The 21,918-nt window shown below is 45.6% G+C and overlaps 1 protein-coding gene across 3 annotated transcripts in view; it reads left to right on the forward strand.

The window, feature by feature from the left end:
- LOC124003048 (SLIT-ROBO Rho GTPase-activating protein 3-like) overlaps nucleotides 1–21,918 on the forward strand; it is a 133,783-nt gene that overhangs the window by 49,572 nt on the left and 62,293 nt on the right. For all 3 annotated transcript variants that reach the window (XM_046311036.1, XM_046311037.1, XM_046311038.1), the window contains one exon: nucleotides 15,903–16,065. In XM_046311036.1, the coding sequence (XP_046166992.1) occupies nucleotides 15,903–16,065 (163 nt within the window). The remainder of the gene's footprint in view (nucleotides 1–15,902; nucleotides 16,066–21,918) is intronic.

Below are 21,918 nucleotides of genomic sequence, written 5' to 3' on the forward strand. Positions count from 1 at the left end.
TCGATGGGGCAATCGTAAGGTCTATGGGGTGGTAGCATGGTGGCCCTCTGTTTGCTAAATACCGGTTTGAGGTCATGGTAACACTCGGGAACCCGGGACAGTTTGATGGATTCTAGAGACTCGGGAGGAGAACTCGGGGAACTCGGGAAGATACAAGTGGCTAGGCATGTACGACCCCACTGCTTGATAGTGCCCACAGAACAGTCAATGTGAGGGTTATGGCTGTGAAGCCAGGGGTATCCAAGGACGAGAGGGAACTCGGAACAGGAGATCAGATGAAAGTTCATCACTTCCTGGTGTTGGGGAACTGAAAGTCGCAAGGGGGTAGTGACACGAGTGACAAGTCCAGATCCCAAAGGGCTTCCATCCAATGTAGTAACCCTTATGGGGTCACTTAGAGGTTCAGAGGGAACGCCATTCTCCTTCGCCCAGACACCATCCATGAAGTTACCTGCGGCTCCAGAGTCTACCAAGGCTTGAAGGGGAAGCTCGTGGTTGTCCCAGGAAAGGGTGACTGGAATGAGCAGGCGGGAGTTGGATGGATGGGAGGAGGTTATGTTTCCCGTTACAGTACTCCCAGGTCTGCACGGGACAGTGCGTTTCCCTGGAGCGGAAATGGCCCGGTTTGCCGCAATATAGACAGCATCGCTCCCTCATCCGGCGGTCTCTCTCAGCCTGGGAGATGCGTCCAATCTGCATGGGTTCCGGTGGAGCCAGCGAGGATAAAGGTGGAGACTCGGAGCTGGGACCGATAGGAGCTAGGGTGAGAGGTCTACGGTTGTGTTCTCTCTCTCTCTCAGACGCTGGTCTATGCGCGAGGACAACTTGATCAGGGACTCGAGGTTGTCCAGTGGTTCCCGAGTGGCCAGTTCATCTTGGATGGTTTCGGAAAGACCCTTCAAAAAGCACACTGAGTGCCTCGTCGTTCCAGGTACTCGCTGCTTCCACCGTGCGGAACTGGATGGCATAGTTCGTAACTTGAATCTGATGTACTGGGGCAGGAGCGGTTGCTGGGGAAAGTCGATCAGATGTCTGCTTTATGGAAGTCAGCATCTCCGACAGAAGTCGAGAATGTCTAGCCATTAAGGCCTCTTGCTGAACCAGAGCAGCTTCATGGCGTTGGACAGTCCCCCCGTGGTGGGACAGCATGGATAAAATGTCCTGGGTACTGGCTGCCTCTGGGTTAATTTTGTTGGCTCTGTGTTTCTGTCAGGACCCGGTTACGAACTCGGGTCTCCGGTATCCTCCAAGACACAAGGAAAATCCACAAAGTGGTAAGAACAGCAGAGAAAAAACAAACCTCAAAAGAATAATAAAAAATAAACAAGAACAAAACCACAGCACCTCAAGTTCACAGCATGGCTTGAGCTGGGTGCTAACATACCAACACAGAGAAAAGAACTGAGGAAAACTAAGGGTTTAAATACAATCAAGGGAAACGAGGCACAGGTGCAAATAATAACTGGGAACAAGGGAAAACAAAAGGGTCAAAAAGCACAATGGGGGCATCTAGTGACCAAAACCGGAACAACCCTGGCCAAATCCTGACAACTTGAGCGTGCATAACTATTCATCCCCCCCAAAGCCAATACTTTGTAGAACCACCTTTTGCAGCCATTACAGCTGCAAGTCTCTTGGGGGTTGTCTCTATAAGCTTGGCACATCTAGCCACTGGAAGTTTTGCCCATTTATCAAGGATTGGTTCCACTGGTGTACAGCAATCTTTAAGTCATACCACAGATTCTCAATTGGATTGAGGTCTGGGCTTTGACTAGGCCATTCCAAGCCATTTAAATGTTTCCCCTTAAACCACTCGAGTGTCGCTTAAGCAGTATGCTTAGTGTCATTGTCCTGCTGGAAGGTGAACCTCTGTCCCAGTCTCAAATCTGTGGAAAACTGATACAAGTCTCCCTCAAGAATTTCCTTGTATTTAGCGCCATCCATCATTCCTTCAATTCTGACCAGTTTCTCAGTCCCTACCGATGAAAAACATTCCCACAGCATGATGTTGCAACCACCATGCTTCACTGTGGGGATGGTGTTCTCGGGGGAATGAGAGGTGTTGGGTTTGCACCAGACATAGCGTTTTCCTTGATGGCCATAAAGCTACATTTTGTTTCTCATCTGAAGAGAGTCCTTCTTCCATATGTTTGTGGAATCTCCCACATGCCTTTTGGCAAACCCCAAACGTGTTTGCTTTTTTTTCTTTAAGCAATGGCTTTATTTTGGCCACTCTTCCATAAAGCCCAGCTCTGTGGAGTGTAAAGCTTGGTGGTCCTATGCACAGATACTCCAATCTCTGCTGTGGAGCTTTGCAGCCCCTTCAGGGTAATCTTTGGTCTCTTTGTTGCCTCTCTGATTAATGCCCAGCTTGCCTGGTCCGTGAGTTTTGGTGGGTGGCCCTCTCTTGGCAGGTTTGTTGTGGTGCCATATTCTTTCCATTTTTTAATGCTGCTCTGTGGGATGTTCAAAGTTTCGGATACTTTTTTATAACCCAACCCTGATCTGTACTTCTCTACAACTGTTTGGAGAGCTGCCTGGTCTTCATGGTGCCGCGTGCTTGGTGTTGCCCCTTGCTTAGTGATGTTGCAGGCATTTCAGAACAGGTGTGTATATACAGTTGAAGTTGAAAGTTTACAAACACTTAAATGAGTTTAAAACTCATTTTTCAACCACTCCACAAATTTCTTGTTAACCAATTATAGTTTTGGCAAGTCGGTTAGGACATCTACTTGGTGCATGACACAAGTAATTTTCCAACAATTGTTTACAGACAGATTATTTCACTTATAATTCACTGTATCACAATTCCAGTGGGTCAGACGTTTACATACACTAGTTGACTGTGCCTTTTAAACAGCTTGGGAAATTCCAGAACATGATATCATGGCTTTAGCAGCTTCTGATAGGCTAATTGACATCATTTGAGTCAATTGGAGGTGTACATTTGAATGTATTTCAAGGCCTACCTTCAAACCCAGTGCCTCTTTGCTTGACATCATGGGAAAATCTAAAGAAATCAGCCAAGACCTCAGAAACAAATTGTAGACCTCCACAAGTTTGATTCATTCTTGGGAGCAATTTCCAAATGCCTGAAGGTACCACGTTCATCTGTACAAGTATAAACACCATGGGACCACACAGCCGTCATAATAGTATGCAAGTCTGCGAAATGACTTAAATGTAAATGTAATAGGACCACGCAGCCGTCATACCGCTCATGGAGGAGATGCGTTCTGTCTCCTAGAGATGAATGTACTTTGTTGCGAAAAGTGCAAATCAATCACAGAACAACAGCATAGGACCTTGTGAAGATGCTGGAGGAAACTGGTATAAAAGTATCTGTATCCACAGTAAAACAAGTCCTATATCGACATAACCTGAAAGGCCTCTCAGCAAGGAAGAAGCCATTGCTCCAAAACTGCCATAAAAAAGTCAGACTACGGTTTGCAACTGCACATGGGAACAAAGATCGTACTTTTTGGAGAAATGTCCTCTGGTCTGATGAAACAAAAATAGAATTGTTTGGCCATAATGACCATTGTTATGTTTGTAGGAAAAAGGGGGAGGCTTGCAAGTCAAAGAACACCATCCCAACCGTGAAGCACAGGTTTGGCAGCATCATGTTGTGGGGGTGCTTTGCTGCAAGAGGGACTGGTGCACTTCACAAAATAGATGGTATCATGAAGAGATAAATGATGTGGATACATCATCTCAAGACATCAGTCAGGAAGTTAAAGCTTGGTCACAAATGGGTCTTCCAAATGGACAATGACCCCACGCATACTTCCAAAGTTGTGCAAAATGGCTTAAGGACAACAAAGTCAAGGTATTGGAGTGGCCATCACAAAGTCCTGACCTCAATCCAATATAAAATGTGTGGGCAGAACTGAAAAAGCGTGTGCGAGCAAGGAGGCCTACAAACCTGACTCAGTTACACCAGCTCTGTCAGGAGGAATGGGCCAAAATTCAGCCAACTTATTGTGGGAAGGTTGTGGAAGGCTACCTGAAACGTTTGACCAACATTAGACAATTTAAAGACAATGCTACCAGTAACAAATTGAGTGTATGTAAACTTCTGACCCACTGGGAATGTGATGAAAGAAATAAAAGCTGAAATAAATCACTCCCCATAATTATTCTGACATTTCACATTGTTAAAATAAAGTGGTGATCCTAACTGACCTAAGACTTTGAATTGTTGCTAGGATTTAATGTCAGGAATTGTGAAAAACGTGTTTAAATGTATTTGGCTACGATGTATGCAAACTTCCGACTTCAACTGTAGATTATGTTAATGCATCAGAACATGCAACTCATGTAATGAAGCAGACAATAAAACAATTTTCAAATAATGGCCAAAATAACTTGTGGGAAAACAGCATTCTAAACAGCGCACGTGATAGCAGTTCCATATGTGACAGAGATGAAAATCTATTTCAGGAACTTACGTAGAAAGAGGGGGAATCTAAAGTTGCAACAAATAGGATAGGTTGCGAATATGACTCGGATTCTGCCTTTGGCTTCTGGAAAAGGAAAGAAAATGTATAATTAAAACAAATGGAACAGGAGATTAATGGCATAGCGTTGTGTCCAATAGGGAAGTAAATGCAAATAAATAGAATTACTCCTGTCTATACACAAGCTTGTAGGTCTATGCCTATTTGGGAACCCCAGAATTTGGACAGCTTGCATGGCAATAGGCCTAGCTATTTATTTGCAGCTGTCAGTGAAAAGCATCTAAACTGTGTGAAGATAGTGTCTTGAGAATCATTTAAAATGTTGAGGCAAGAAGGGCAGGGGTATGTGGCAAAGATATAGGCGAGTATCGGCTGTCTCCCGCCAATTATTGTACATTCATTGTTTCATCGTGTGAGTTATTTGCCCTTAGATTATTTGTTTTAATCAATTCCCCATTACATATGTCACCTGTAGTAAATGTACCGTTAATTCCCATCATTTGGTTACATGAATTTATTACAGTCATTTACCATTCTCATTCTCAGAGTGGAAACATTGTTTGCAGAGTTCACAACCTGCTACACTTGTGAGAAACACGTTTTGGTTTATTTCATAACTATTTATAAGATTTGTAAAAAAAATATATATAAAAAAAAATAATCATTGTCTTTTCTTTGGAGTGCTCCACATGAGCAATGAGCATGTGTTTTGGTTTATCTGGCAGCAGTCCAAACACATAAAATACACACCCTCATACACTTACCCTCGCCTTATGCCCTTGGGGGAATCCCCGTTTCCATCTTGGCTGGTGGTCCAAATGATTAGCCAAGCAAGGGAAGATTGCAACATAAGCCCTCGTTTTAGTCGGCTTTGGGAGTGTACAGTTATGTTCACTCCTGGGCCTGAAACTCCCCATAATTCAATTCGCGGCAATCCACTAAGAAAAGTCAGCTACTAATGCACATGATGGCACAAGCAAGTCTCTAAAAAGTTAATGTTTTTGTTTGGTTGTCCTTTGGAAATTGTATAAATAAAACATTTTCCTTCTTCAGAAGTTCCAGCTAGGCAGCCTAACGTTAGTTAGCTAATTAATTTGCTAGCTATCATACAGTATGCGTATATTAATAATTACATATTTAATATAAGTAGACATGCACTCATAATTGACTGTAGCGCATATAATGCAACCACAAGCTACTGGTGGCTGAAAACACAATCATCTTCGGATGAACGAGTGATGAATTTCTGGCCAAGAGTTGTCCATTTAAAAATCATTCCTTCCTCCCTCCCTCACCTCTTTTTTTATTTTTTTAAATGTATTATGTATTTATTTTATTCAATTGTATATGTAGCCGATGTGAAACGGCTAACTAGTTAGCGGTGGTGCGCGCTAGTGGCGTTTCAGTCGGTGAAGACACTTGCTCTGAGACCTTGAAGTTGTGGAGCAATGGGTAATGATGCTTTGAGGGTGACTGTTGACGTGTGCAGAGCGGCCCTGGTTCGTGCCCAGATCGGGGCGAGGGGACGGAAGTAAAGTCTATACTGTTACATTGATGCTGTTAACCCGGATCACTGGTTGCTGCGGGTGGAGGTCTAAAGGGGGGTGAGTGTAATCGATGTAAAATGGCTAGCTAGTTAGCGGCGAGGCCAGCAAGTGGCGTTTCAATCGGTGACGTCACTTGCTCTGAGATCTTGAAGTAGTGGTTCCACTTGTTCTGGAAGGGCTGCTGCTTTTGTGGAGCGATGGGTAACGATGTTTCGAGGGTGACTGTTGACGTGTGCAGAGCCTCCCTGGTTCGCGCCCAGGTCGGGGTTAGGGGACGGAACGTAAAGTCTATACCGTTACATATACTCGTCAGACGTCATCAGAAGTGTTCACTTAATTTGAGGGCTGAGGGGATAAGGTGTGTATTTTAAGTGTTTGGACTGCAACCACTGTCCTAATAATGTTGAGGGAGTGCGCGCGCCTGAACACGCATAGACATACTTGGCCTGCTGCACGGAAATGAGGTAAAGTGTTGTTGTTTTTTAACATGGACTGCTAATGAATGATAATATATTAATTAATTAGTTTCTCACTATTGGAAAAATTTATTGGAGAAATCATTCCAACAATGTCCCCCTTGATAATCACCAATCCTCGATGTGAAAGAGCAAGTTATAGGCCTATTGCTGCATTGGCCTATAGAGTATGAGTTCCATGCGCTAATTTCTTTAGATGCCATATTACAAAGGCTGTTGATCTTGAGGTGACTTTTAACTTTTAGAATGTTATGATTAACCACGTGACCATGCTTTTCCGAAACTAAAAGGTTATTATTGAAATGGAACTATTCCATGAAAATGCGCATAGGAAAAAAGATGCCATGCGTAAGACGTCTTTTGTAACGCATATCTAAAATGCTTTTTATTGTAACCTCTGCTTGGCATCAGACGAATTTCCACTCAAATGAGAATTCACGCACGGACATTTTATTAGCAGACAACTGATGTGTAGGTACTTTTCGTTGTGGCCATCCTACTTTTCTATGGTAAAATGCAAGAGTAACTTTAAGAAAAACATTAGGAAATGTATCTGGCTACATTCTTTCTACAATAAACAGAAATATGATGTCCATGCATAGTTTTTGCAAAAATGACTTGCTCATTTAGCATACTTGTGTAGCTGACAGCAAAATAGCGTTGCACATCTGTTGTTAACTGATGGAAATGAAGCTATTTTCTGCCGAATGTGTTACACGAATATATTTTCTGTTAAGGAAAACTGTAGTTGCATGTCCCTGATCACTCAATTGAATAAAACCCACACTGTTGACCCCTGTCAATACACAGCTGGACTCAACTGCTCCCGCTTTATCCAGATGTGCCATTTACAAACAAACACGTGACTGAACTACGGTAAGCTTCATCATGTAAAATAATGTTATAGTTGGAATGAAGAACACAATCTTCTAACATATTGCACAAGTTAACTGCAGCTATTTACTTAAAAAGTAGTTACAAATATTAAAATGTAAAGTAAAACTTCAAAGAAATAGTTTAGACAATATTGATGGTATTGAAAAACCAAATACCCTAGTATACTGAATGTATGGTATACCGCCTGAGCTTACTGAGGTCTGATTTAGGATCATACTGTCTGTCTGATAAGGAGGCACTGTTATAGTAATGCTAGAGTTGTGACCTGTGGGTTTACAACCCACTGTTCCATTACTATAAAACCGGGGCTGCATTTATCACTCAGTGAAAATAATCAGCTCCCTTTCTCTCTCTCTCTCTCTCTCAGAGCAGAGATGTGTCCTGCTGCAGCCACACAGGCTTAATTGCTTGTCTTTTTGCTCCAAGTTTCTGTGAAATGAGGAAGGCAGCTGGGGAGAAGAGAGCCTGTGTCCTTTTGTCTCTTCCCTCAGGAAAAGGGTTTAACCCACAGCACAGAGAAACAGCCTGGCCAGATTCTCAGATGTCTCTTTTCGGAGGCTCTGCTTATAGTTATGGTCTCGTGGTGTGGGTGGGTGGGTTTTTGCAGTGTTGGCAGTTTCAGTGCTGCATTGAACGTCAGTCACAATGAATAGGCTGCTTTGTCACAGAGCATTGGAGCTCTCTGTCTGTCTGTCTGTCTGTCTGTCTGTCTGTCTGTCTGTCTGTCTGTCTGTCTGTCTGTCTGTCTGTCTGTCTGTCTGTCTGTCTGTCTGTCTGTCTGTCTGTCTGTCTGTCTGTCTGTCTGTCTGTCTGTCTGTCTGTCTGTCTGTCTGTCTGTCTGTCTGTCTGTCTGTCTGTCTGTCTGTCTGTCTGTCTGTCTGTCTGTCTGTCTGTCTGTCTGTCTGTCTGTCTGTCTGTCTGTCTGTCTGTCTGTCTGTCTGTCTGTCTGTCTGTCTGTCTGTCTGTCTGTCTGTCTGTCTGTCTGTCTGTCTGTCTGTCTGTCTGTCTGTCTGTCTGTCTGTCTGTCTGTCTGTCTGTCTGTCACCTTGGTCTTAGGTGTTTTCGTTATTTATTTGGTCAGGCCAGGGTGTGACATGGGTTTATTTTGTGGTGTGTTTTTGTATTGGGGTTTAGTAGGTATTGGGATTGTGGTTGAGTAGGGTTGTCTAGCATAGTCTATGGCTGCCTGCGGTGTTTCCAGTGCGGGTGCATAGCCCGGTGCGGTTCATACCAGCTCTTCGTAGAGTGGACATCGAGCCAGGTAAGGTTGGGCAGGCTTGGTGCTCAAGAGCTCCAGTGCGCCTGCACGGTCCGGTCTATCCAGAGCCACCTCCACACACCAGTCCTCCGGTGGCAGCTCCCCGCACCAGGCTTCCTGTGCGTGTTCTCGGTCCAGTTCCACCAGTGCCAGCACCACGCATCAGGCCTACAGTGTGCCTCGCCTCTCCAGCGCTGTCGGAGTCTCCCGCCTGTCTAGCGCTATCAGAGCCTTCCTTCTCTCCTGCGCTGCTGGAGTCTCCTGCCTGTTTAGTGCAGCCAGAGCTGCCAGTCTGCATGGAGCAGCCAGAGCCGCCAGTCTGCATGGAGCAGCCAGAGCCGCCAGTCTGCATGGAGCAGCCAGAGCCGCCAGTCTGCATGGAGCAGCCAGAGCCGCCAGTCTGCATGGAGCAGCCAGAGCCGCCAGTCTGCATGGAGCAGCCAGAGCATGGAGCAGCCAGAGCCGCCAGTCTGCATGGAGCAGCCAGAGCCGCCAGTCTGCATGGAGCAGCCAGAGCCGCCAGTCTGCATGGAGCAGCCAGAGCCGCCAGTCTGCATGGAGCAGCCAGAGCCGCCAGTCTGCATGGAGCAGCCAGAGCCGCTAGATCTGCCAGTCAACCAGACTCTTCCAGATCTGCCAGTCAACCAGACTCTTCCAGATCTGCCAGTCAACCAGACTCTTCCAGATCTGCCAGTCAACCAGACTCTTCCAGATCTGCCAGTCAACCAGACTCTTCCAGATCTGCCAGTCAACCAGACTCTTCCAGATCTGCCAGTCAACCAGACTCTTCCAGATCTGCCAGTCAACCAGACTCTTCCAGATCTGCCAGTCAACCAGACTCTTCCAGATCTGCCAGTCAACCAGACTCTTCCAGATCTGCCAGTCAACCAGACTCTTCCAGATCTGCCAGTCAACCAGACTCTTCCAGATCTGCCAGTCAACCAGACTCTTCCAGATCCGCCAGCCAACCAGGATCTGCCGGAGCCAACTACCTGCCTGAGCTTCCTCTCAGTACTGGGCTTCCCCTCAGTCCCGGGCTTCCCCTCAGTCCCGGGCTTCCCCTCAGTCCCGGGCTTCCCCTCAGTCCAGTGGGGTCCTTGGTGAGGGTTATTAGGGCAAGGTCGGCGGCGAGGGTCGCCAATCAAAGGACGCGTTACAGGGGAACTAAGACTTGGTTGGAGTGGGGTCCACGTCCCGAGCCGGAGCCGCCACCGTGGACAGACGCCCAGCCGGACCCTACCCTTGGGTTTAGGTGTGCGGCCGGGAGTCCGCACCTTGGGGTGGGGGGATTCTGTCACGCCTTGGTAGTTTCTGTATGTATAGTTTTCCTTCATTAAAATATTATGAATCATCATCACGCTGCATTTTGGTCCGATCCTTGTTCTACCTCTTCGTCAGAGGAGGAGATAGAAGAGAGCCGTTACTGTCTGTCTGTCTGTCTCTCGCCCTGAGCTCCTATCATGGTAAACAACTGACTTTTTTTTAATATTCAGGGAAAATAAGTGACTTTACGAGCAGATTAATATTTTATCAGGGATTAAAGTTTGGAGGTGCCTGCTCAGCATTTTTTGACGAAACATTTGGAGGAGTACGGTACTATTGACAGAGAGCCTTGTGAATGGAGTCTTGTTGCTTGGATGACTAAGGTCAAATCAAATCAAATTTTATTTGTCACATACACATGGTTAGCAGATGTTAATGCGAGTGTAGCGAAATGCTTGTGCTTCTAGTTCCGACAATGCAGTGATAACCAACAAGTAATCTAACTAACAATTCCAAAACTACTGTCTTATACACAGTGTAAGGGGATAAGGAACATGTACATAAGGATATATGAATGAGTGATGGTACAGAGCAGCATACAGTAGATGGTATCGAGTACAGTATATACATATGAGATGAGTGTGTAGACAAAGTAAACAAAGTGGCATAGTTAAAGTGGCTAGTGATACATGTGTTACATAAGGATGCAGTCGATGATGTAGAGTACAGTATATACATATGCATATGAGATGAATAATGTAGGGTAAGTAACATTATATAAGGTAGCATTGTTTAAAGTGGCTAGTGATATATTTACATCATTTCCCATCAATTCCCATTATTAAAATGGCTGGAGTTGGGTCAGTGTCAATGACAGTGTGTTGGCAGCAGCCACTCAGTGTTAGTGGTGGCTGTTTAACAGTCTGATGGCCTTGAGATAGAAGCTGTTTTTCAGTCTCTCGGTCCCAGCTTTGATGCACCTGTACTGACCTCGCCTTCTGGATGATAGCGGGGTGAACAGGCAGTGGTTCGGGTGGTTGATGTCCTTGATGATCTTTATGGCCTTCCTGTAACAACGGGTGGTGTAGGTGTCCTGGAGGGCAGGTAGTTTGCCCCCGGTGATGCGTTGTGCAGTCCTCACTACCCTCTGGAGAGCCTTACGGTTGACGGCGGAGCAGTTGCCGTACCAGGCGGTGATACAGCCCGCCAGGATGCTCTCGATTGTGCATCTGTAGAAGTTTGTGAGTGCTTTTGGTGACAAGCCAAATTTCTTCAGCCTCCTGAGGTTGAATAGGCGCTGCTGCGCCTTCTTCACGACGCTGTCAGTGTGAGTGGACCAATTCAGTTTGTCTGTGATGTGTATGCCGAGGAACTTAAAACTAGCTACCCTCTCCACTACTGTTCCATCGATGTGGATAGGGGGTGTTCCCTCTGCTGTTTCCTGAAGTCCACAATCATCTCCTTAGTTTTGTTGACGTTGAGTGTGAGGTTATTTTCCTGACACCACACTCCGAGGGCCCTCACCTCCTCCCTGTAGGCCGTCTCGTCGTTGTTGGTAATCAAGCCTACCACTGTTGTGTCGTCCGCAAACTTGATGATTGAGTTGGAGGCGTGCGTGGCCACGCAGTCGTGGGTGAATAGGGAGTACAGGAGAGGGCTCAGAACGCACCCTTGTGGGGCCCCCGTGTTGAGGATCAGCGGGGAGGAGATGTTGTTGCCTACCCTCACCACCTGGGGGCGGCCCGTCAGGAAGTCCAGTACCCAGTTGCACAGGGCGGGGTCGAGACCCAGGGTCTCGAGCTTGATGACGAGCTTGGAGGGTACTATGGTGTTGAATGCCGAACTGTAGTCGATGAACAGCATTCTCACATAGGTATTCCTCTTGTCCAGGTGGGTTAGGGCAGTGTGCAGTGTGGTTGAGATTGCATCGTCTGTGGACCTATTTGGGCGGTAAGCAAATTGGAGTGGGTCTAGGGTGTCAGGTAGGGTGGAGGTGATATGGTCCTTGACTAGTCTCTCAAAGCACTTCATGATGACGGAAGTGAGTGCTACGGGGGCGGTAGTCGTTTAGCTCAGTTACCTTAGCTTTCTTGGGAACAGGAACAATGGTGGCCCTCTTGAAGCATGTGGGAACAGCAGACTGGTATAGGGATTGATTGAATATGTCCGTAAACACACCGGCCAGCTGGTCTGCGCATGCTCTGAGGGCGCGGCTGGGGATGCCGTCTGGGCCTGCAGCCTTGCGAGGGTTAACACGTTTAAATGTCTTACTCACCTCGGCTGCAGTGAAGGAGAGACCTCATGTTTCCGTTGCAGGCCGTGTCAGTGGCACTGTATTGTCCTCAAAGCGGGCAAAAAAGTTATTTAGTCTGCCTGGGAGCAAGACATCCTGGTCCGTGACTGGGCTGGATTTCATCTTGTAGTCCGTGATTGACTGTAGACCCTGCCACATGCCTCTTGTGTCTGAGCCATTGAATTGAGATTCCACTTTGTCTCTGTACTGACGCTTAGCTTGTTTGATAGCCTTACGGAGGGAATAGCTGCACTGTTTGTATTCAGTCATGTTGCCAGACACCTTGCCCTGATTAAAAGCAGTGGTTCGCGCTTTCAGTTTCACGCGAATGCTGCCATCAATCCACGGTTTCTGGTTAGGGAATGTTTTTATCGTTGCTATGGGAACGACATCTTCGACGCACGTTCTAATGAACTCGCACACCGAATCAGCGTATTCGTCAATATTCCCATCTGACGCAATACGAAACATATCCCAGTCCACGTGATGGAAGCAGTCTTGGAGTGTGGAGTCAGCTTGGTCTGACCAGCGTTGGACAGACCTCAGCGTGGGAGCCTCTTGTTTTAATTTCTGCCTGTAGGCAGGGATCAGCAAAATGGAGTCGTGGTCAGCTTTTCCGAAAGGGGGGCGGGGCAGGGCCTTATATGCGTCGCGGAAGTTAGAGTAACAATGATCCAAGGTTTTACCACCCCTGGTTGCGCAATCGATATGCTGATAAAATTTAGGGAGTCTTGTTTTCAGATTGGCTTTGTTAAAATCCCCAGCTACAATGAATGCAGCCTCCGGATAAATGTTTTCCAGTTTGCAAAGAGTTAAATAAAGTTCGTTCAGAGCCATCGATGTGTCTGCTTGGGGGGGATATATACGGCTGTGATTATAATCGAAGAGAATTCTCTTGGAAGATAATGCGGTCTACATTTGATTGTGAGGAATTCTAAATCAGGTGAACAGAAGGATTTGAGTTCCTGTATGTTTCCTTCATCACACCATGTCCCGTTAGTCATGAGGCATACGCCCCCGCCACTCTTCTTACCAGAGAGATGTTTGTTTCTGTCGGCGCGATGCGTGGAGAAACCCGTTGGCTGCACCGCCCTGGATAGCGTTTTCCCAGTAAGCCATGTCTCCGTAAAGCAAAGAACGTTGCAGTCTCTGATGTCCCTCTGGAATGCCACCCTTGCTCGGATTTCATCAACCTTGTTGTCGAGAGACTGGACATTGGCAAGAAGAATACTGGGAAGTGGTGCGCGATGTGCCCTTTTTCGGAGTCTGACCAGAACACCGCCGCGTTTCCCCTCTTTTTCGGAGTCGTTTCCTTGGGTCGCTGCATGCGATCCATTCCGTTGACCTGTTTGTAAGGCAGAACACAGGATCCGCGTCGCGGAAAACATATTCTTGGTCGTACTGATGGTGAGTTGACGCTGATCTTATATTCAGTAGTTCTTCTCGACTGTATGTAATGAAACCTAAGATGACCTGGGGTACTAATGTAAGAAATAACACGTAAAAAAACAAAAAACTGCATAGTTTCCTAGGAACGCGAAGCGAGGCGGCCATCTCAGTCGGCGCCGGAATACATTGGTGTGTGTGTGTGTGTGTGTGTGTGTGTGAGAGAGCCTGGTTGTGCTTAAGGAAGGGATTAAGCATCTCTGGCCACTCTAAGGGATTAGGAGAGGATAGAGGTGCCTGGTCTCTAGGCCTCTCATCCACAAACACCAATTACACAGCGAGGAGCTACGACTCTAACAGCCAGATAGTTCACTCAACCGGAACTGTTACGGAATGAGGGCTGTGCTGAGACAGAAAATAGGCCATCCCAGAAGGCAAGGAAAACATGATTCATCACATTGAGTTTTTAATGTAGTTAGAGAGTCACCCCCGGTCTATTGTTTCCTCTATCTAGTCTCCCTGAGACAATGAATCACTTTGCCATAGCAACAGAAAGTTCAGTTTAATCATTCTATTATCACTAGTGACCTCTTGATTATTGAACTGTCCCCAATTTGGTTTAATTGGGAGATTCTCATCTCATTCAAATTACTTTCCCATTCCTTTTGATTCCAAACCTGTAAAAGTCCTTTTTAAACCGTGATCAGCTGGAGAATGCTCAATCAGACCTGTCTCAGCAAATGCAGAAGTCTGAAAACCTGCTTTCATAGTATAATATTAGACACATCCATTTTCTGTCTAACTTCTTTTTCGCACTGAGCATCCTTCCTCAAACGGTGAGTTGACCTGCTATAGCATCTTGACCGGATTCTTAGAGAGTATGTATATATGGTTGTGGTAGAACCATATGGCTGTACAGTATATTAGCTGTGTCCATTGTGGTGTCTTGCTGTGGGGGTATGTGGGGGGATAATGGTAACAGCACTCTAGAGCAGACATATATCAGCTTCTTAGAGGTGATTAGCATTGCGGAAGCTCTCTGTAGAGGGGACCCTTTGATGTTAATGCTCATGATTTTTCTTTGCAACAAGTACATGTGCAGTTTTCACCACGGCTCAGTGAAACCCTCTGCTGCTATCAGTGTGTCTGTGTGTGTGGGGGGGGGCATTTGTGTGTGTGTGTGTGTGTGTGTGTGTGTGTGTGTGTGTGTGTGTGTGTGTGTGTGTGTGTGTGTGTGTGTGTGTGTGTGTGTGTGTGTGTGTGTGAACATATACTGGAGGGGGATGTAGTGAAAGCTGATTACGCTTCAGTCAGAGCCCATGCCTCTCAGGGTCATTATGGTAACCAGCGTTAAGGATTTAAGCAATCAATGCCGTGTCAAACTGGAGCGCTGCGAGGAGAAACTAATGGCGTCTATTCTAGGCTAGCGCCATCACTGTAGAGCAGGGGAGTCAAACTCATTCCATGGAAGGCCTAGTGTCTGCAGATTTTTGTTTTTTTCCTTTCAATTAAGACCTAGACAACCAGGTGAGGGGAGTTCTTTACTAATTAGTGACATTAATTCATCAGTCAAGTCCGGCCCTCCATGGAATGAGATTGACATGTGCCGTAGAGGGAGGGAAAGAGAGCGGGAGAGGGAGGGAGGGAGAGATGGCGGAAAGGGAACAGAGATATATAAGGAGGGAATTAGATGGAGAGAGACAGAGAAAGAGAAAGTAGGAATAAATGAGGGGGAATAAGTGAGAGAGAGAGGCAGAGAAAGAGAAAGTGGGAATAAGTGAGGGGGAATAAGTGAGAGAGAGAGGCAGAGAAAGCGAGAGTGTAGTGTGATGTCAGTGTGGTTAAGTCTCTGCAGTCAGCCAACAATGGGATCATGTAGCAGCTGTATTGTTTACTTGGAACAGGAATCGGTCTCAGAAGCCCTATTTGTTTACTCCAACAATGCCTGTGTGTGTGTTGTGTTGCCTGTGTGTTGTCTACCCAGCGCGACCCTGGGCAATATAGGCTGCTCACTCATATTCACCGGGGATGGGCTATGCTTAACTTAATGGCAAGTCATCAACCTGTCAAGTCCATCTGGTGCACAAAATAAATTATTAGGGTGAAGTCGAAGACTTCTGCTGTGGGACAGACAGATATTTGTTCTGACCATCAACTTTGTCTCTTTATATGCCGATGTGTTGAGCCCGTTGAATAGACACGCTAATCAGGTAGTAGCCCTTAGAAATGATGAAAGCAGAGACAAGCGCATGTATGTACAGTATGTTACAGTAACCCTTTGCTGATCACTCTAACGTCACCTCTTGTCTGTGTTGTGTTCAGGAAAGACCAGCACCTGCTGTCCAGTGTGAACTGCTGGTACCTGGTACTGAACCAGACCAGGAGGGAAAGCAGGGACCACGCCACCCTCAACGACATCTACACCAACAATGTCATCGTCCGCCTCGCCCAAATCAGCGAGGACGTCATCCGCCTCTTCAAGAAGGTCTGTCTGCCTGTCTCTCTGTTTACTCCTCTCCTTATCACCTGTCTCTCTGTTTACTCCTCTCCTTATCACCTGTCTCTCTGTTTACTCCTCTCCTTATCACCTGTCTCTCTGTTTACTCCTCTCCTTATCACCTGTCTCTCTGTTTACTCCTCTCCTTATCACCTGTCTCTCTGTTTACTCCTCTCCTTATCACCTCTCTCTCCTTATCACCTGTCTCTCTGTTTACTCCTCTCCTTATCACCTGTCTCTCTGTTTACTCCTCTCCTTTTCACCTGTCTCTCTGTTTACTCCTCTCCTTATCACCTGTCTCTCTGTTTACTCCTCTCCTTATCACCTGTCTCTCTGTTTACTCCTCTCCTTATCACCTGTCTCTCTGTTTACTCCTCTCCTTATCACCTGTGCTCATGTGTTCAGAGTTGAAGATACAAATGAGCACTATCTTTTATCGTTCGCTTGCTGACCAGTAATGGGCATGATGTCAATTGTCCATTCTCTAAGATCCTAATCATATACAAATAACACCAGATCTCATTGCTCTTTTGCTTAAGGTTACGACCACATTCAAAACAGTTTTCACCTGAGCCTTTGAAATGAGTGAAAGAAACCAATTTTCCTCTATCCTTTCCATATTCCATCTTTCGTATCCCGATTTGTGATGTTTTTTGAGAAGCTCCATTATCAGCTGACCCGTATTCCAGCACATTGGATTTGTATACCTCTGTCGGGCATAAATAAGTTCCATGTGGCCTGTGGAGTAGTAGTGCAGCAGTAGGGTTAAGTTAGAGCAGGGCAGGGTACCCCCTGGCCCCCTAACCACCCATGGGCCCCTGCTGGTGTGAGCAGCATCTGGCCCTGTGTCAGCACATAGCAGAGATGACTGAGGTCTAACCCAAACACCAGACCCCTGTTTACACCTGGCAGGCTTTCCTAGAGGTGAGACCCAACCCGCGCTGCCAGCCTCCATTCACACACTACGGAGTGTGTGTGTGTGTGTGTCAGCAGGAATGTGAATGGGGGAAACAAGCAACACATGCTTTAGGGAGCACCAGTCAGGGCTGAAAACCGAACAACACAGCCTCCTGTTAGTCAGTACAGTTCCCTCAAGTAGCTTTTCCTCTGGCTGGAAATATGAATGGAGCTACACGTCCTTGCTGGCAGGCCTCGCAGTGACAATGGATAACATGTCAAAGAAATATGCTGCCGAGCTTTGTAGCTGTCAAGTAAATGCATGGAGGAGAGAGCTGAATAGGCTACAAGTCGATCACGCTGCCCCGATGATGAAAGAAAGACCCGGTGTTGTCCAAGATTTCTGATATCCAGATAGTCATAAATGAATACTCCATAAATAGGGCATGAGTTTTTCCTGACCATGTTATCTAAACTTTGACCTGACCACGGAAAAACTCTGTGCCTTTTCTAGACAGGATCTGTTCTGGGAAAAATACACAGGTCTTTGTTGTAGTATTTCTCTCCTCAGTTAGGAGTTCTCTGTTAGAGGTTTAGTAGCGTCAGAGTCTGGTTGATTTTGTCAGCCAATCAAATCTGCTCTACAGTCAGAGGTTCCATGTCTAGAAAGTGAAGTGAGACATTTCTAATCAATAGAAAATGTAATAACAATTACGGAATTAAAGGTTCGCTAAATGAGAAGGAGTGGGCTACAACGAACAACCAACACGAGGGCTGTTGTTCTGAATCATGGTGTTATATGTTCACAAGGATGCGGAGCACAGCACATTATAGCTTAAATTTTAGCTAGCTGGCTAACTCAGCTAGCTATCTGGCTAGCTGGGTGGCTAATTTAGCTAGCTATCTGGCTAGCTGGCTGGCTAACTTAGCTAGCTATCTGGCTAGCTGGCTGGCTAACTCTATCTTCTCTACATCGATTTGATGCAGTGAAGACAGGCACTGTTAAGGGATTATAAGAGAACCAGCATCTAATGTTACAAATTTGTATGACTAGCGCAAGCCATCGTGGCTACCTTTTAGTCTCACTCTCCTTCTCACAAACATATATACACCGGCCCCTCCTCTGCCTGCTGCTGTAGAAGCAGCAAAAAAGTATTTAGTCAGCCACCAATTGTGCAAGTTCTCCCACTTAAAAAGATGAGAGGCCTGTAATGTTCATCATAGGTACACTTCAACTATGACAGACAAAATAAGAAGATAATAAGAAGATTTATTTGCAAATTATGGTGGAAAATAAGTATTTGGTCAATAACAAAAGTTTATCTCAATACTTTGTTATATACCCTTTTTGGCAATGACAGAGGTCAAACCTTTTCTGTAAGTCTTCACAAGGTTTTCACACACTGTTGCTGGTATTTTGGCCTATTCCTCCATGCAGATCTCCTCTAGAGCAGTGATGTTTTGGGGCTGTTGCTGGGCAACACGGACTTTCAACTCCCTCCAAAGATTTTCTGTGGGGTTGAGGTCTGGAGACTGGCTAGGCCACTCCAGGACCTTGAAATGCTTCTTACGAAGCCACTACTTCGTTGCCCGGGCGGTGTGTTTGGGATCATTGTCATGCTGAAAGACCCAGCCACGTTTCATCTTCAATGCCCTTGCTGATGGAAGGTTCTCACTCAAAATCTCACGATACAGGGCTCCATTCATTCTTTCCTTTACATGGATCAGTCGTCCTGGTCCCTTTGCAGAAAAACAGCCCCAAAGCATGATGTTTCCACCCCCATGCTTCACAGTAGGTATGGTGTTCTTTGGATGCAACTCAGCATTCTTTGTCCTCCAAACACGACGAGTTGAATTTTTACCAAAAAGTTATATTTTGGTTTCATCTGACAATATGACATTCTCCCAATCTTCTTCTGGATCATCAAAATGCTCTCTAGCAAACTTCAGATGGGCCTGGACATGTACTGGCTTAAGCAGGGGGACACGTCTGGCACTGCAGGATTTGAGTCCCTGGCGGCGTAGTGTGTTACTGATGGTAGGCTTTGTTACTTTGGTCCCAGCTCTCTGCAGGTCATTCACTAGGTCCCCCCATGTGGTTCAGGGACTTTTGCTTACTTGTGATCATTTTGACCCCATGGGGTGAGATCTTGCGTGGAGCCCCAAATCGAGGGAGATTATTAGTGGTCTTGTATGTCTTCCATTTCCTAATAAATGCTCCCACAGTTGATTTCTTCAAACCAAGCTGCTTACCTATTGCAGATTCAGTCTTCCCAGCCTGGTGCAGGTCTACAATTTTGTTTCTGGTGTCCTTTGACAGCTCTTTGGTCTTGGCCATAGTGGAATTTGGAGTGTGACTGTTTGAGGTTGTGGACAGGTGTCTTTTATACTGATAACAAGTTCAAACAGGTGCCATTAATACAGGTAACGAGTGGAGGACAGAGGAGCCTCTTAAAGAAGAATTTACAGGTCTGTGAGAGCCAGAAATCTTGCTTGTTTGTAGGTGACCAAATACTTATTTTCCACCATAATTTGCAAATAAATGAATTAAAAATCCTACAATGTGATTTTCCTGGATTTGTTTTCTCATTTTGTCTGTCATAGTTGAAGTGTAGCTATAATGAAAATTACAGGCCTCTCTCATCTTTTTAACTGGGAGAACTTTCACAATTGGTGGCTGACTAAATACTTTTTTGCCCCTCTGTATATGGATATCCCAAAACAGTGGCAAACCGCTGCTAAATTGTTGCCACCGCTGCAAGAAATATGATGTAATTGAAAAAATATGTATATTTCTGCTGAGACATACTTTTATAGTCGTTGACTCAATGATTGAAAGTCTATGGGAACATCTAGCATGTCCCCCCGCTACACTTGTCACCACTGTTGAAAAGAATGCTAGGGGAAACACTGTGATTGTCTAGGTCAGTACTTCCCAACCAGCGGTACTAGGACCCTTGTGGGTACTTGACCTATCCACAGGGGGTTCTTAAGAAGACTTATGAGACCATAGACCTTCTTGTAAAATGGGGGTACTTCAAGGGTACTCCGGCAGAGCAATTGGTGGTACAGTAACAGAAAATAGTTGGGAACCACTGGTCTAGGTTGCCTGTCTGGTATGGTAATGTCTGGTTTCTCACATCCGTGGGAACATTATCAAGGTCTCACAATCTGTTTAACAAAGAAGTAATTGACGCATGTACAGGTAATTAGGTACCATTTTCAGGTAGTTATTGATGTTTAAAGTACTCCTGTCAAGCCATGGCTCAGTCGAGAACTGCAAGATCTCAGTGGGGTGCACAGTTCAAAATGTGGTCAAGAAAAATAGAACAAACCATTTCAATCAGGCTCCACTGTGTTCATTTTTTTTAGAGATAAGAGAGAATTTCATGAATGTATTATTTTTGTCTCGACAGCCAGAGCAGTTTTAGGCCAGCGCTATCTGACTTGACACATCCATATTCTTACTTGTCCACTCTCTGCTCTGCTCCCTCAGTGCCTCTGCAGTACATTCTCACTCTGCAGTATGTCTGACATCAGAGCCACCCATGCATACAAACGCCATTCACCAGCTGCCAGGAGTCTTTCACATATTTCTCACAAAAAGAGCTTCCCACTTATCATGTTCAGGCCAAGACACTTTCATATCTGATTTAACATGACATATTTCCTGTCCTCCTTGGGAGTTTTGATGATGAAGGTAAAATAAAATAACAATTTGCCTCTCTCTCTCTCTCTGGCTTGCTATCTTTGCTCAGTATAGTTTAAAGGGCGGACCTCAGAGGGACGCACAAACATTGTCCAATCAAAGAAAGCTCATACAATTCCATCTCAGCTGGCCCCTCCTCCTGTTGCTATGAGCCCCTTTTCTACATGATTGATTGCACATTCCAATTTTGACTCATCAGCCTGCGTATGTTAGGGCTTGGTTTTGATGGTTAGAACTTCTACCTGGTTGGCATAACCCATACAAAGATGTGCGGTCAAGTATGAAAAGGGTGTGTGTCTGCCTTCAGGCAAGCTTACTTGCATCTACCTGTATCTCTCTCTCTCTCTCTCTGTGTTCATGTGCGCGCATGTTTAGAGATTAGCCCTGGTGCTTGGCTCTGTGCTGTAGAGTCAGAGTGTAGCAGTGCTGCTGGCTCTATCGATCCCACAGTTTTACCCTCCATATGATTTATGTCCAGGGAGGGCCACCATAGCAGGCAGAACCATAAATCCTAGCAGACATGGATGTATAGGGACCATATATCAGATTCAATATACATAGAGCTAGGGCCTGGAACATTATGGCGTCTTAGACAGCGGAGGCTTTGGGCACACTGCGGGAGTGTGAAAAGTCCTTTATGTGTGTGTGGGTAGTATTAAAGATACTGTTAACAATGAAATAGAGTTTGAGATTAAATACTCAAGGTATGTGCTCTAGAAAAAAACTTTTCTGAAAAGGTTAGTCAGAGTCGTACTTCTGTGAAGTAATTAAAGGTGTTATATCCTTTGTGCCTACTTGATTTTCTGCAAAAACACAGTAATGTGTGATGTGGGTGGATTCACATGCCCCTGTAGCCTCAATCTAAGAACAGTTTGTTTTCTGTGGCATGTACCGCCGTGCTAGCAATTACGTTCTCTCACTGAGCTCCCACAATACCAGGTGTGTTCCCCACACTCGTCATCACTAGATAGGTTGTGTGGGATGGGTGTAAATGCTGCAGTATTTCTGTCCTCTGTAAAACACATGACTATAGTCCTCCTCCATCTTGAAGGCTGATAGCAAAACTGAATGTCACTGACAAGTCAAGCTTCCATCAGTTACAGCTTCTTTCTCAAGACTCTGTTTTGAAAAACAACACTGTACATGACATGACAAAATGACAATCTGGATATTGGTTGACAACAGGAAAAAGATGAAATGGCTGATTGTGCCTTTTCTCAGCTTGAGTCATTACT

The sequence above is a fragment of the Oncorhynchus gorbuscha genome, linkage group LG18 (genome assembly GCF_021184085.1).
Source record: "Oncorhynchus gorbuscha isolate QuinsamMale2020 ecotype Even-year linkage group LG18, OgorEven_v1.0, whole genome shotgun sequence".
NCBI classification, from domain to species: domain Eukaryota; kingdom Metazoa; phylum Chordata; class Actinopteri; order Salmoniformes; family Salmonidae; genus Oncorhynchus; species Oncorhynchus gorbuscha.